The sequence below is a fragment of the Rhincodon typus genome, chromosome 14 (assembly GCF_021869965.1).
Source record: "Rhincodon typus isolate 14 chromosome 14, sRhiTyp1.1, whole genome shotgun sequence".
Lineage (NCBI taxonomy): Eukaryota > Metazoa > Chordata > Chondrichthyes > Orectolobiformes > Rhincodontidae > Rhincodon > Rhincodon typus.
The window spans coordinates 32,695,966-32,710,654 of record NC_063345.1 but is presented as its reverse complement, the minus strand read 5'-3'; the positions used below and the strand labels follow the sequence as shown (position 1 = coordinate 32,710,654).

At 38.1% G+C, this 14,689-nt stretch overlaps 1 protein-coding gene across 4 annotated transcripts in view; it reads left to right on the top strand.

Annotated features, from left to right (window-relative positions):
- si:ch211-200p22.4 (phosphatidylinositol-binding clathrin assembly protein) overlaps positions 1 to 14,689 on the top strand; it is a 127,983-nt gene that overhangs the window by 55,326 nt on the left and 57,968 nt on the right. For 2 of the 4 annotated variants that reach the window (XM_048604934.1, XM_020511909.2), the window contains exons 11-12: positions 12,560 to 12,598; positions 12,707 to 12,855. In XM_048604934.1, coding sequence (XP_048460891.1) covers positions 12,560 to 12,598; positions 12,707 to 12,855 — 188 coding nt within the window. The remainder of the gene's footprint in view (positions 1 to 12,559; positions 12,599 to 12,706; positions 12,856 to 14,689) is intronic. The other 2 variants (XM_048604935.1, XM_020511911.2) reach the window with 1 other exon arrangement.

Below are 14,689 nucleotides of genomic sequence, written 5' to 3'. Positions count from 1 at the left end.
GATTTGTAAAATTCTGGGTGGTTGTTCAAAAAAGGTACGATAGGAGCAATTTGATTAGAGATTAGAGGCACTAACGTAAGAATTTTGGTTTATATGACACCTTTTAAGAGTAGGGTGTGGGGTCTGGATGCAGTTCATTAAGTTGTATAGTGGAGCATTAGAGGTAACTAAATAAATAGCATCTATTTTTGGTGTCAAAGAACTCCTCCCAATTTTAAGAACCAAGTGTGGCAAGATATTGAAGAGGTGTTTAAAGAGATAGTAATGGAGAGTAGAAGCTGTAGTTAATTTTACTCTCCATTTCAGTGTTAATCTTCAATTCCAGTCTTTTCATGATTTGGTATTAAACATTATAATAAATTTTAAATGAGCAAATTGATCGTATGTGTTGAACCAAAGCTACTGTGTAATAATTTGAATCTTCTTTCATTAGTTGCTAATACACTAACTATAATTTATAGGAAAGTGTTCTGACACTGGCTGCCAAATTAGTGTAGCCTGTAAATAATTACATTTTGCTATTTCACAGTGGGATGAATATGGCATCTTAGTCATACGTACATTGTATCTGAATCCAGTTTTTGATTTTCACGTTAGTTAATTCTAATCTTAATGAGTAAAGTTGAAATCATTTCAATGGCAAGGCAGGATATGAGAGAAGTAAATAGGCAAAGGAAGCTTATGGGTAATATTAAGAAATAGAAAATGATTTCGGACTATAGGGAATTTGTATGCAGGACCCCTAGTAGCAACTGTGAAGTGTTAGCTTGCATAAATGAAAAGATTTCACAAACATATACAACCCAGCAAAATTCTTTTATTCGAAAATTTTAACTTCTGCCTTTCTGACGTGCTGTATGATGGAATTTGTTTTGGTAATGCAGGATATTTTTCTCCATCCGTAACTCCTCGAATAAAAAAGGAGTATGAGTAATGAGCCACATTTAGTTAATAGTCTAACAATGTGTGTACATGCAATTAATTGAGTGTGATAAAACTCCAGACAATTTAATATTTAAAAGGGAAATACAGCTACTAAAATTCTAGATATTCACAGGGTGGTACAGTGCTTAACAATGCTGCCTCTCAGCGCCAGGGTTAAGGGTTAGATTCTGGCTTGGGTGACTGTGTGGAGTTTGCATGTTCTCCCCGTGTCTGCATGGGTTTCTGTTCCATGGTTTTAAAGGAAGTAGATGAGAATATGTGGTGCCGAATTATTATAATTTTCCAAAATTTGCATGTCCCTTTAGATAATTTTGTATGTTATTAAGGAAAGGGGAGAAAACAAGGACTTATAAACTAGTTAGCTAAACATCTGGAAATTGTTGGCATCTATTGATTGTACACTTTTTTTTTAAAAAAAAAAAAAAAAAAAAAGTTTTAGGTAGTCATGACAGTCAGTGAAGGATACGTCATACCTGATGAGTTTTGTTGAATTGCCTTTGAAAAGGCATTAGGATGACAGATGGAGGAATGAATGTTATTTACATGAATTTCCAGAAAACATTGAATAGAGCTTCTTTAAAAGAGTCTGTTAGGCAAAGTTTGAAGTTCGTGGAATTCCCTGTGAGTTGTTGTTTAGGAAATTGGCTGAGTGACTGGAGGTAGCAGGGATGAAGAACAGGCAATTTTATTGGTGTCATGTAAGAGTTCTCAATTGAGGCTTCAGCTATCTGCGATGAAGAATCATGGTATTACTACTTAGCTCTAAAGTGCAGAAATGATGAATAGCTTTACGTTTCATTTCTGTTTCTATTTTGTGCGTGAGAAGGGAAGAACGTTATTTACATTTTAATTTGAAGTTTGGAGGGTGGTGTGCAATTGCCTGGAGGTTTGGAAATTTGTTGAAGTGTACATTTTTAATGACTGCTAACAACCTTGAAGTGAACAGTTCGGTGCCTTAGCAAGAGGGTTTTAAAAAAAAAACTAACTGCTGTTGGCTAGTGACAAAGGTCCAGTATCTCTGAAACAGAGCCATCTAGAAGGTCTGGCAGGGTGTGCAGATTCAATCAGAACAAATACGTGCTGTTAGCATATCAGTTATTGAAACAGTCAGGGCTGGGGAAGATGTCCTGAATGGCTTAGAAAATTCCAGCAGAAAACTGCTGTAAGCAATGTATCAAAAGCTCATGGGCGGAATCTTCCCAGAACCCAAACAACATTGAGCTATGGCGCAAAATTTGGGAGAATCACGAGAATCACAAGGGATATTGTCAAGAGTGACAAGTCGCATCATCTAACAAAGTCCCAAATGTTAAGATGAGATTCTTGCTAGTGAGCAACAGGAGGCCTATTAACAGACATTATCACTCACTATCACCCTCATTACCATCTAATCACAACCTATTAATATGCAGGCTCCTGTTCACCCACACACTGGATAGAAACTAGACACAATTCCTGACTTAAAATCTAAGTGGTTACCTATTGACACCAGCTTGCTGCTTCCTCCTCTGGACCTCCATCTTAGACATTTGGTGTCATCATCTGAAGGAATGTTCCAAGGCCAGCAGCCTTGCATACCCTCCCCATCCATGGACATAGGCACCTGACATGCGCCAGCATCTCCACGTCATCATAAATGCATTTCTGAACCACTTGAAGTGCACCTCTGCATTTTAATGACTCAGTTTGACGAGCCTCGGTGCCTTTTGTTGTAGTGCTGTTATGAGGACTCTTTGCATTCAGGGGCAGGCATCCAGTTCTCAGACACTATTAGGCTGCATCTCAGAGATTCTTACTTTCTCTCTCGGTGCTCACTCGTTTTGTCCCTACTGAATGCTGTCAGCGTCTCTGCCTTTCCTTATGTTTCAGTGCTTTGTTCATTCCACTACATTTCAAAGGCTCACAGTACTTTTTATCTTTCCTTGTAGTTTAGTGTAGGTACAAAACAAGGCTGCTTGTCAGAAGTTATCCATCAATGGGTCTGGATATGTTTCAGTATTAGATGGTGCTACCTCATTAGCACAACTGCATCATGTGATGGTCAATATGTGTCAAACACCACCTATTGCGAGCAGACGCCATGCCTCAAAGTTCAATGGGCTGGGCCCCCTCTCGAGTCAGGGGACTCCGCCTTCAGTCACAACAAGTCAAGTTTAGATCTGCTGTCAGCTCAACAACTTGGGTGGGGTCAATCAGCCATTTCGGTGGTCAGGGTCAGGCTTCTCCCTTTTGTAGAAGAGAAGTTTAATGCCAGGCAGCAATCCTACGTGCGTGCAAGTATGTACACATCTTAGCTCTTTCAGCTGCATTGTGGATAATAATAATACTAATAATGATAAGTGAAAAAGAGGGGTTGAAGGAGAAGAAAGTGGGTAGCTCAGCTGTGATTGCTGGTGCAGGTGGGGGAGAGGTAGTGATATGGTCTTAGTGAGTAAGTTGGAGGTGCAGAGGCCATGCAGGGATAGTTGTGTGGGATGTTGGTGGAGGTGAGAGCGAGAGCAAGTGAGGAAAGATGTTGCATAGAATAGTGAGATAAGCTAGGCCATGAGCCTTGGTAAGGAGTCAATGCAGTACCAGAGAGTGTGTGACTGAGAGGTAGCAGAGAAGATGATGGTGGAGAAGGCCATTGACCTTCCTTTGACATTGCTGCACGTTCCTCCAGGCAGTTGAGACCAAAGTGACCTGGGTGGCAGCCTCAGACCAAACTGACAGACTCTGGTGATGTGATCTCCTGTGGCAATCCTGGGGAAGAAGGGGCCTCTCTTCTGTACCACCCTGTCCACCAGGACCGACCGTGTCCATGCCTACAAAGTGGCACAGCAGTTTCCCGTTATCTACTTAGTTTAGAGCAAATCTGATACTGTGCAGTGCAAGTCCAGACTGCTAACACTTGGCAAATGCGCAATGACCTTGTTTAGATGGTGCCATCACCGGGGATTCCGGACTGCCTTAGCACTAGTAAATACTTCCGGTTGCTATATATGAGACAGTTAAGTGTTACAAAGGGGAGGTTAAAGGTCAAACCCCTCTGATAATTAAACTGAAACACCAGCCCCAATCTGTTACGGTGGGAGTAGAGGTTTGCCCTGCCTTGGCCCTCGTAATCTGTTAAGAGTTGAATGAAAGGAATCCCTGATGCTCACTTTATAAGTAACTAGTAACAATTTATTTATTTAACCCTAACAGTGAACAAATTAACAGAATTACTAACCAAACTATTCACCCCTAACTGAACTAAATTCTACTGGCATGATGTTCCAATAAACACAAGTCCCACTTATACATTAAACCCAAGTAATAAGAAAACAATAAATTAAAATTTAGTCCCTCGAAGTTCACACAAAATGTGTCTTCCAGAATGCTCTGCCTTCTCCATGGTCTCTCCAGCCGTTCTTCTGCTGATCCTGCTGTCGGGAATATTTTCTCTATAATTTCTTCTGTGAGGACTCTTAGCTTAAAGTGCCGTGGTACCTTTTTATGGTGCTTTTTTTTTTTTTTTTTGAGAGCTAAGTATTTATTCCTCAGATGGCTGGTATGCTCTTGCTGTTCAGATGGCAGTTGGCTATCTGCCAGTTTTTCCAGATGCCCTGTTTTCTACAAACCCTTCATGACCCGTCCATTTCTTACACTGGAATTGATCCCTGGTTGTCAAAGCCATCAGATTTAAATTCAATTGGCTTTTAGTTTCCAAGTGCTCGGTTTAAATTAATTGGCTATTTCAAGCTAGTTGCCAAAACAAGCCTAAGATTTTCAATCACATAGCCAATTGATACATGTTTTAATTTTTAGAACTGTCTGTAACCTGCAGCTGCTTACAGACCCATTTTCTGTATAAATCTCTAAATTTAGAAAAACACTTTATATCTTAAAGGGACCACGCAGTGTTCTCCTCTATCATTTTTTACAAACAAATTCTAGCTTCCTGCCTTCCAAGTCACAATTCTTCATAACACAAGCTAGCATTGAAGAAGAGGGCTATGGTAGATGGTTAATGAGGTGAGGTTGGGGCAATTGCATGAAAAAATTACTAGGTCTTGTGAAAAATTTTCCATGAAACTCAATGAAAATAACACTGCCAAAATATGGGGCGATTCAGCCCATATGTTTGTTCTGAAGTGAACTCAGTCAGAAGGAAACTCCAGAAACCAGTTGCAGCCATGCCTTCTGAACAGAGAACTTCAAAGTGGAGGCCGGGTGATCTTCCACTGAGGTTTGAGTATCTATATGATTCTTTTTGAGGGTAAAAAGTTGATCCACTTTTTCATATTTGTTACGAAAAAGTTTCAGATAGTTCTTAGATAATGTAAAATAGTTTCCTACAGGAAAAGAAAACTTTGTTCATTAGTTAGTATATTGAAAGCTTCTTGTAAATATGTTCAATGACTGACCACCACGTAAATAAACAGCAAGAATAAAACGTAGTCTGTTGAACTGGTTTCACTCTGGGATTGGGCATATCAAGTATTACACATTTGTTGTATTTATTAGCAACTCCAGTGAGGGAATAGAAAGCCCTGTATCCAAAATTGCTAATGACACAGTATGGATAAAAATAAGTGCATGCATATATATCTATCTTAAAATTATTGTTCAGAAAAATATTTCCTTGGCTGTAAAGTGGTCACTATTGTAATGTCAGAAACACAGCAGCTATTTTGTACTCAACAAATAGCAATGTGATAATGACATTTTTTTGTGAGATGTTGATTTGAAGGATAAGATTGACCTGGGGATAGTTCCTCTGTTCTTGGAGATGTTTCTGTGGGATCCTTTGCATCCACCTGATGAGACAGATGTGGCTTTGTGTTAACATCACCTATAAAGAGCATTGTAGATGAATACATAAAATGGAAGTATTATGGCATCAAGAGATGTTAATAGATTGGGTGAGTGGGCGAAACAATGTTGGGAAACATAGAAACATAGAAGATAGGAGCAGGAGGAGGCCATTCGGCCTTTCGAGCCTGCTCCACCATTCCTCATGATCATGGCTGATCATCCAATTCAGTAGCCTAATCCTGCTTACTCCCCATAACCTCTTAACTACATTCACCCCAAGTGCTATATCTAGTCGCTTCTTGAATACATTCGATGTTTTGGCATCAACTACTTCCTGTGGTAATGAATTCCACCACCCTTCAGATGAAGAAAGGTCTCCTCATCTCCGTTCTAAATCATCTACCCCAGATCCTCGTACTGTGACCCCTGGTTCTGGACACACCCACCATCAGGAACATCCTGCCTGCATCTACCGTGTCCAGTCCTGTTAGAATTTTATAAGTCTCTCCTGAGATCTCCCCCACTGCACCACCCCCCCACCCATTTGTCTGAACTCTAGCGAAAACAATCCCAACCTAGTCAATCTCTCCTTGTACATCAGACCTGCCATCCCAGGAATCAGCCTGGTAAACCTTCGCTGCGCTCCCTCGAAAGCAAGAGCATCCTTCTGCAGAAAAGGAGACCAAAACTGCGCACAATATTCTAAGTGTGGTCTCACTGTGGCCCTGTACAGCTGCAACAACACAATCCTGCTCCTGTACTCAAAACCCCTCACGATGAAGGCCAGCATACCATTTGCCTTCTTTATTGCCTCCTGCACCTGCATGCTTACCTTGAGCGACTGGTGCATAAGGCTGCACACTCCCCTCTCCCAATTTACAGCCGTTTAGGTAGTAATCTGCCTTTTTGTTTTTGCTTCCGAAGTGAATAACATCTCATTTATCCAAATTATACTGCATCTGCCATTGATTTGCCCACTCGCCCAACCTGTGGAGATCATGCTGAAGGATCTCTGCATCTTTGTCACAGTTCACCCTGTGTACACAAGGTAACACTTTGTTATTCTGTTCAATTTATTTTTAGATGGTATGGTAGAACAGTGGAGATTCGAATGTGTCCAGATACGTAGATCGTTAAAATATCATTTAGCGATAGGTCCCTAAAACCATAGATTCATGAAATCCTTAGTGTGGAAGCAGACCATTTGGCCTGTCAAGTCTACACTGATGCTCTGAGGAGCATCCCACCCAGACCCACCCCTCTACCTATCCCTGTTATCCTGCATTTGCCATGACTAATCCACCTAGCCTGAACATCCCTTAAATGCTATGGGGCAATTTAGCATTGCCAGTCTATCTAACCGGTACCTCTTTGGACTATGGGAGGAAACCAGAGCACTGGAGAAAACCCATGCAGATATGGGGAGAATATGCAACCTCCACACAGTTGTTTGAAGCTAGAATCAAACCCAGGTCCCCGGCACTGAGAGGCAACAGTGCTAAATGCTGTGCCACCATACCACCCCAAATCGTCAAAAAGAATTATGGAAACAATATTGTAAATATTAAACAAAAACTAGATGATAAGGGTTATAAAGATTAGGATTAGCCTCCATTATACAAACCTATAAAAAGGGTCTATTTTCTCAAAGGAATGCAATACAAGTTTGCTAGAATGTTAAATTCCAAAGGTTAACTTACAAAGAGATATTGTACAAAAGGCCGTATTCTGTGGTTTTTAGGTTAAAAGATGATTAGATCAAAATTTCGTATTAAGGGGAGTAGGTAGAATATTTAGAAATTATTTCTACTGATTTAGATAGTGTCAAACAAGGGGAAATAGTTCTAAAATTAGAGGTAAACCTTCCAGGGCTGTAATTGGAAACCATTTTTGGAATAAATGCTAGAACAAGTTTGCAATTGTTCTGCAAAAGATGATTGATGCTAGATCAACGGTTAATTTTGTCAATCTCACATGTAAAATTTTGTTAGACAAAAGCACTTGGGACAGTGTGTTATGGCATAGATTTGTCATAATAGTAAAACTGTCTCAAGGGGCTAGATGGCTTACTCCTTTTCCTGAGTTCCCATGAAGGAGTGTTTGGTTTGAAAAATCTTAGACCCAAGATTTCAATCTTGCGTCTAGTCCCTTTTACCCCTCAATTGTCTTTTAAGTATTGTTACTTAAATTCCCTACCTGTGTAACTTTATATCAAGATAAGCAGTACTCGTGTTAGTACTGTATAAAGATTGGATACTGTTATTTATACAATGGTCTGGTATATTAAAGACTCTCATTTGTATGAGATTGTCCTGATTATTCAAAGACAAAAATGAATCCATTTGATGCGAAACTTAGTTGGACTGTTGATTTTTATTGGAACTCTATATTTGACTAGAGGGGTACTTTGATATTGGATTGGCTTTAGTCTTCTGAAAGAGATGCTCCTCTTCATGCTCTTCCAACTGCACTGCACCTCCTTGGGCAGTTTACTTTCCAAACCACATCTATCCCTCCTTTTTTTGAAGGAAAGGATTGATAGAATAAATTTTTACAAATAAAAACGAAGTGCTGGAGAGCCCAGCATTTCTGGCAGCGTTGTGAAGATAGAAACCGGGTTGCTGTTTCAAGTCTAGTATTTCAGCGTTTCAGAATTAAAAGGAGCTGGAAAATGGTTTTTATGCTGTTTACAGAGGGGAGGAAGAGCAAATAGAATTAATTATTAACTTGTGATGTTGTGTAATCCTACTTGAAACCAAATGTGAATTAACTTAGGAAATATTTTGGATAATTGAATACTATTGACATTTATGTGATGTTTTAAAATCTATTCAATGTTGGGAGTATTTGCTAAGGAGAAATTGGATGTTGCAATTTATTGCGCAGAAGAATTTTATCTCTTTGGGGTGGTGGGGGTGTTCAGCAAATTACAGTAAGTCCTCACTTAAAGGCATTCCAACTAAAATTGCAATTTTCTGGAACGTTATTATTATTTCAAATGGAACATTGACGACCCTAGAATTGATGTTCTGCAGGGTCTTCCTTAGCAAAATACAAACATTTAAACATTATGCTTAGTAAATTGAAATGCTTACCGATGTAGGAAAAATTAACTTTTAAAATAAATTCAAGAATGTAAAAGAAAAATGATTTTCCTCCTTGTACCTACTGATCACTGCCTAACCTACCCCTCTGATCCTGCTGATCAAACCTCTCCTTGACCGTCCCAATTGTGCTTTCTCCCACTCCCTGGCTCACTAAAAATGGAGCCTGCAGCACCGCTACCGTTGTCATATCAATTGTCTGATAGCATCTTTTTGAGAGGCCGCACACTTTTTTTGCTGGTCACCATCCCTGCAGTATCCACTAGCTCTTCTTGGCTAGCTGTGGTGCCTTAGCTGTTCTCCCTCTCCTTTTGGCCAGCAGCATATTGAATGTAACTGAACCCAGTAGCTGTATCACTAGCTCAATCAAGCAGTTTGGAGCCTGATGGGTACTGTTTTAAAAACTTCCTGGTGCAGATATTGGGCAGTGGTGCCTGGCGCTCCACGCTGAGAGTCAGGTAAAGGAGAGCTTGCAGTTCTAAGCTGGAGTATGGGGAGGAATGCTGTGTCAAAGAGCAAGAAAAGTTGCACCAAAAAGGCGCAGACACATCTGGTAAATAACATTGAGCATTGCAGTACCCTTCTGAAGGGTCCTGACCCGAAACGTCGGCTTTCCTGCTTTTCAGATGCTGCCTGGCCTGCTGTGTTCCTCCAGCTCCAAACTGTCACCGTTAAAAGTGAAAGTGTTAAACAAGGATAGTGTTAAGTGAGGACTTAGTTGGTATGTACCTTTTTGTAAGACCACTTGACCTCTGTATTTCTGCAGCAAATTTTTTGAACACCTAAGAGGAAAAGGCACTGATTGAGACATCTGAATTAAAAATTTAAAAGGAACGGAAAGTTGGTTTCTGTTCAAACCCTTTTTTTGATTATAATTCACCTACCTATCTGTCTGACTTAGTAAGGTTCAACGTCAGTTTGATAGCATACACAGGTGGAAGTCTGTCATATTACTGATTACAATCTGACTTCCTCCTCTGCTCTGTCAATGACCTGTATGTGATATTGTATCTTAATAATGTGGACTTTATTGATGACTTGACTTGAATTTTTTTTAAATGTTGTCCATTTACTAAGATTTGACCTGTATGTATCCTGTATTGTGAACACATCAGAATTAACTGAATTTTGTACCATGTTATGATCAGAAGCAGCCTAAAGTTGTTAATCATAAGTGTTCTCAAATTGTTTAAGAAATTATATGCTTTTGCATTGAGCCGAAGTGCCAGAAAATTATATTCTCAAATCATTTGATTTTTAATCCAAAAGCAAATTACAGATTGGGGTAAGAATCTTTTTTTCATTTTCTTAAATGCAATATTTAAAAATGTAGATCCTGGAAAAATCATCTTGAAGCCACTTGATGTGAATGTATAATTCTAAAATTGAAAATATTTGTCTAAATTCCATTTGATTAGGCTTGGATAAGTTTTTTTTTCTTTTTTTTTTTTAAATTGATTTTTATTTATGTTGAGTCGCACTGTTTCCAAGTCAGTTGAGTCGTTTTACTTGAAGGATCAATCCTTTCTCTGAAGATTTCTTTCTAGCCACATATGGTGGCCTATACAGAAAAAGCTTTTCACATTGTAATTATAACATAAGAGTTCTGTTTCCAGGCCTAATGACATGTTTGGATCTATTTATAAAAGTGAGGTTATGTTTAATATTTTATTTTGTCAAATCACCTGAAGTAAATTCTCGCCTGAAACTAGATTTTGCACGTTTTTGAGTTACTTGTATTGGGCATACAATTCTTGTTTAGAAACAGTGCACTAGATGCAGATATTGTTTCATAAAACATATCTTTTCCCTTTTGTTTTTTCCCTTCTTTGAGAAGATAATGTATATGCAAATATTGGTAGCTCACTGCTGACTTGCTTAAGTGCCCATTCCACAATTGAACTGCAACTGGAGCTAACGGACAAACTGATATCTAATGGTATGATATATTTAACAAGGAAAGCCAAACATGCCCAGGGAACTTAAACCAGACAGCTTAACGTTAATCATAAGTAAAATAATGGAATCCCTGTTAAAGGACAAATAGAAAAATAAAAGTATGTGTTTCCAAAAAGGATGTCTTGCTTTACCAACCTTTTCAGAATCCCTTGAAGAGACAAGAGAATAAAAAGGACTAATGAAGTAGATGCAAATTACCTGGATTTTCAGATGGTCTTTGCTAAGATACTGTGATGAATAACACCAAAGCATATGGTGCCAAAAGATGTACCAGAATAGCTAATTGGCTGCAAAGCAGAAAATAGGGATAAAATGTAACTTTTCAAAATAATAGGTGGTGGAAATTGAAGTCCCATGTTGTTGCTAGGACCACTGACTGTATTAACAATTTAGACTTTGAAATCAAAAGCAATTTCTAACTTTTTAAATTGCACGTTGGCGTATGGAGAGAAGCCGGGCAATATTGAGGTTCTTTCCTCAAGCTGTGCTGTTGTGCAAAAAAAGGGAAGATACCCCGCAGCACAGCAAGTAGGCTGTGCACAACCATGATAGCCTTTGGGATCTTCTTGTACATTTCTGCACAGTAATCTTGAAAGTAACACATCGTACAACAAGCTGCATTAAGCCAAGAAACATTAGAGGGAATATTGATGGCAACAAATTGCAAGTGGACATATTGGTGGCAAAAATCATTAACACAGAAGTTAAATTTTGGTGACGAAAAATAAAGGAGTCACTTATTACTTGGCGAATAAGGAGCTAAATGGGGTAGAAGAGCAAAGGGTTCTGTAAGTACTGAAATATAAATCACAAGTTATTTGATAAGGCTTTAACAAAAGCAGTTTCTAGAAGGAAGGAATTGAAAAGTAGGGTTGAACTCACTTTATGTCAAACTTTTGTTAGACCTCTGGTATGTGCAATTCTAATTGCCATATTATACAAATGATATAGAGGCATTGGATAGGATACAAAAGCGTTTAGATCGATAATAGGACTGACCTTGCATTGATCTATCAAGAAAGAATGAAAAATGCATTATCCCTTCCTGAAAAGAGAAAGTTAAGAGGAGACCAACTTAGAGATATTTAAAGTTATGAAACATTCCTGGTAGAGTAGACACCCTGTTTCAACTTGAGAGAGCAAAACTTTAAAGTCAGCCACATAAGATAATTACCAAGGAATTGGAGTATACAGAAAACAAGTCTTCACCCAAAGTGTGTTAAGGATTTGAAACTTACTTTGAAATTTGGGGACTAATTGTAGTAAATTGTATAAATGCATTTTAGGGAAGAAATCTAATCACAAACAGGGAAAAACGTGGTCTTCTGATAATGTAAGATGAAGAATGTGGAGGAAACTCAATCATTGTGGATTTAAGGACCAAGCAGCCTGTTTCCATGTTGGCACACTATAAAATAGCAGTTTGAATGTAGGCTTCACAACTTAGAAAATTGTGCTGTCAATTAGGTTTTGTATACAATAATTTTCTAGGAGAGTCACTGGCAATTTAGAAGCAATATTTTTGTCTTCCTTTAATTCCTTTTTTGCCCCAACCCTCTCCCTCAACCAAGCCAAGAGGTAGTGATGCCAGTTGTCCAAGTGAAACACTTCAGCTGTATCCAGTAATAGAGGCAGTTATATAAAAGGAAGAGACAAGATAATGCGCTTAGTTCTAAAGACACTGTCCGAAATACGGTGAATTTGTGGCTCCATGGCTTGGAATTCTCTCCCTCTAGCTAGCTGTGCCTAATCTGTAATTTCTGCCTATATAGGCAAAGTGCGATGCTATTCCATCTGGATTTGTGATGCAGGTAGGTAATGTTCATCATTATTTTATCAGCTGAATTCACTTCATTTACCCTGAATGCATTTTATGTGAGAACTACCAGAGAAATCCATCTCAATTCTGTTCTTGACAGGAACAGCGACACAAAGAAATGTCTGTGCTACCCCAGTCAGCAACAGCATCCACAACTGTCTCTCCAAGCTCCACATCAGGGAGAAGTATCAGTACAGCTGCAACAGTTGATCTGTTCTCAGTAGCTGCACCAGCAACAAATGCAAACAGGTAAACAACTTTTAATTAAATTCCATGAAGTAGTTAATGGCTAATAATTCACTGATATGTCTGACAACTATCTTCAGTGATTTAATGTGTCCAAGTAACTTGTTAATTACTTTTTAATAAATCAAGATAAAGGAAAAAGCAGAATAAATTTCCAAGAATTGGATTGTTTAAATAACATCATTGGGGAACTTGTGAATTAACTTCGAATTAGATCATCCTAAGGCTTGTGTGGTCTTGCATGGTATCTTGCTTGGCATCTTAAATCATTTTATGTTGCATTTTAAAAAAAATTCCCTTTCAGTGCCAATCTATACTCATTAAATATCATAATATAAATGGAAAGGAGGAAAAAGATTAAATTTGTTATTTTAAAATTTAATTATGGAAGTGAAGAATCAAAATGAAATCTGCAAGTATTTGCTTATACAAGGTTAATGGTCACGCTTCACGGATCTGGAAGAGAAAATGATATCTGTAACAGTTTGCACCCATGCGACGCATAAAATCAATGCTGAATTAAGATGCAAAAATGCATTCCATGACTAGTCCATTATACAGATATCAGAAAATGTGGAAATATTCCTCAGATGCTATTAAAATGCACACATTAATATAATCAGCCCAAAAAAATCAAACCTATACTAGTATATATTTTTCTTTGAGCCTTAACATTTAAATTCATGCTATTTAGATTCAGCATCCTTATAAACCTGCAGTTGGGGAAAGTGTATTTTTTAAAATGTAACTTTGTTTTTACATTTTTACCAAGTATTGGAGAACAGGTTGCTGCAGACATGGTGGATGTGGATACAATAACAATGTTTAAAAGATATTTGGATAAGTATGTGAATAGGAAAAGTTTGAAGGGATATGGACCAGGAGCAGGCAGTTGGGACTAGTTTATCTTGGGATGATGTTCAGCATGGACCGGTTGGACTGAAGGGTCTGTTTTCGTGCTGTATGACTCAATGACTGTGACTCCAAGAGGTATCCAGGATTAAATTTGAAAAGAAAATGAAATGCAATTAAAAGACCAGAAGAATTACTTCTATTTTCTGATGCATCTTTAAGTATGATATCAATGTTGAAAGTCGCATGATTTAAGCACAATTGGAGGATATTTAAATCTGAGCCTGAGGTATGACTTATACGGTCAGAGATTCATTTGTTCAGAAGGTTTAACATGTAAACAAAGATCAAGGAGACTCTGTGATATTGTAGTTGCTCGTGACGCTCATTTGGCCAAGGGTCTGCAATTTTCTAAGTCTATTCATGTTTATTACACCCAGATTGGCCATCTATCTGGATAGAAATGCAGTGGGACAGTCCTGGTCTATTTCTAATCATTTTTAGTTGAAGCAGTTTTGCGTATCCATGAATTGGTATTTTGGTTTCTTTTTCAATTTTCTCACTTTCTTTAAATGTGTATTTTGAAACCAAATTGTTTGATCAATATATCCAAGTCAATTTTGAAAATATGTATTGAGATACTGCTCAAGATAAGCTCGCAGGTAAAACAGCACTGAAGACAAATGAAAGTATGAAATGTTAATGTGCTGACTTTGCATGCACTGTTTGTGTTTTTATTGCTGCACTTACATCAGTCTTGAGAGGTGTCATTGATGATTAATGCTGTTTAAAAGTTGCGAAGCTTGAAAATGCATTTATTGTTAAGTGCAGAAATTCAGTGAAATTATTAGGACTCTGAAAACGAAGCACACCTGCTACAACTAAGCTATTTCAAATTAAGAGGCTTTGATTTTGATGTTTAACGTTTATGGGAAAATAAAACAGACAAATTTCCATTGATAATATCAATTGTATAATGTACAAA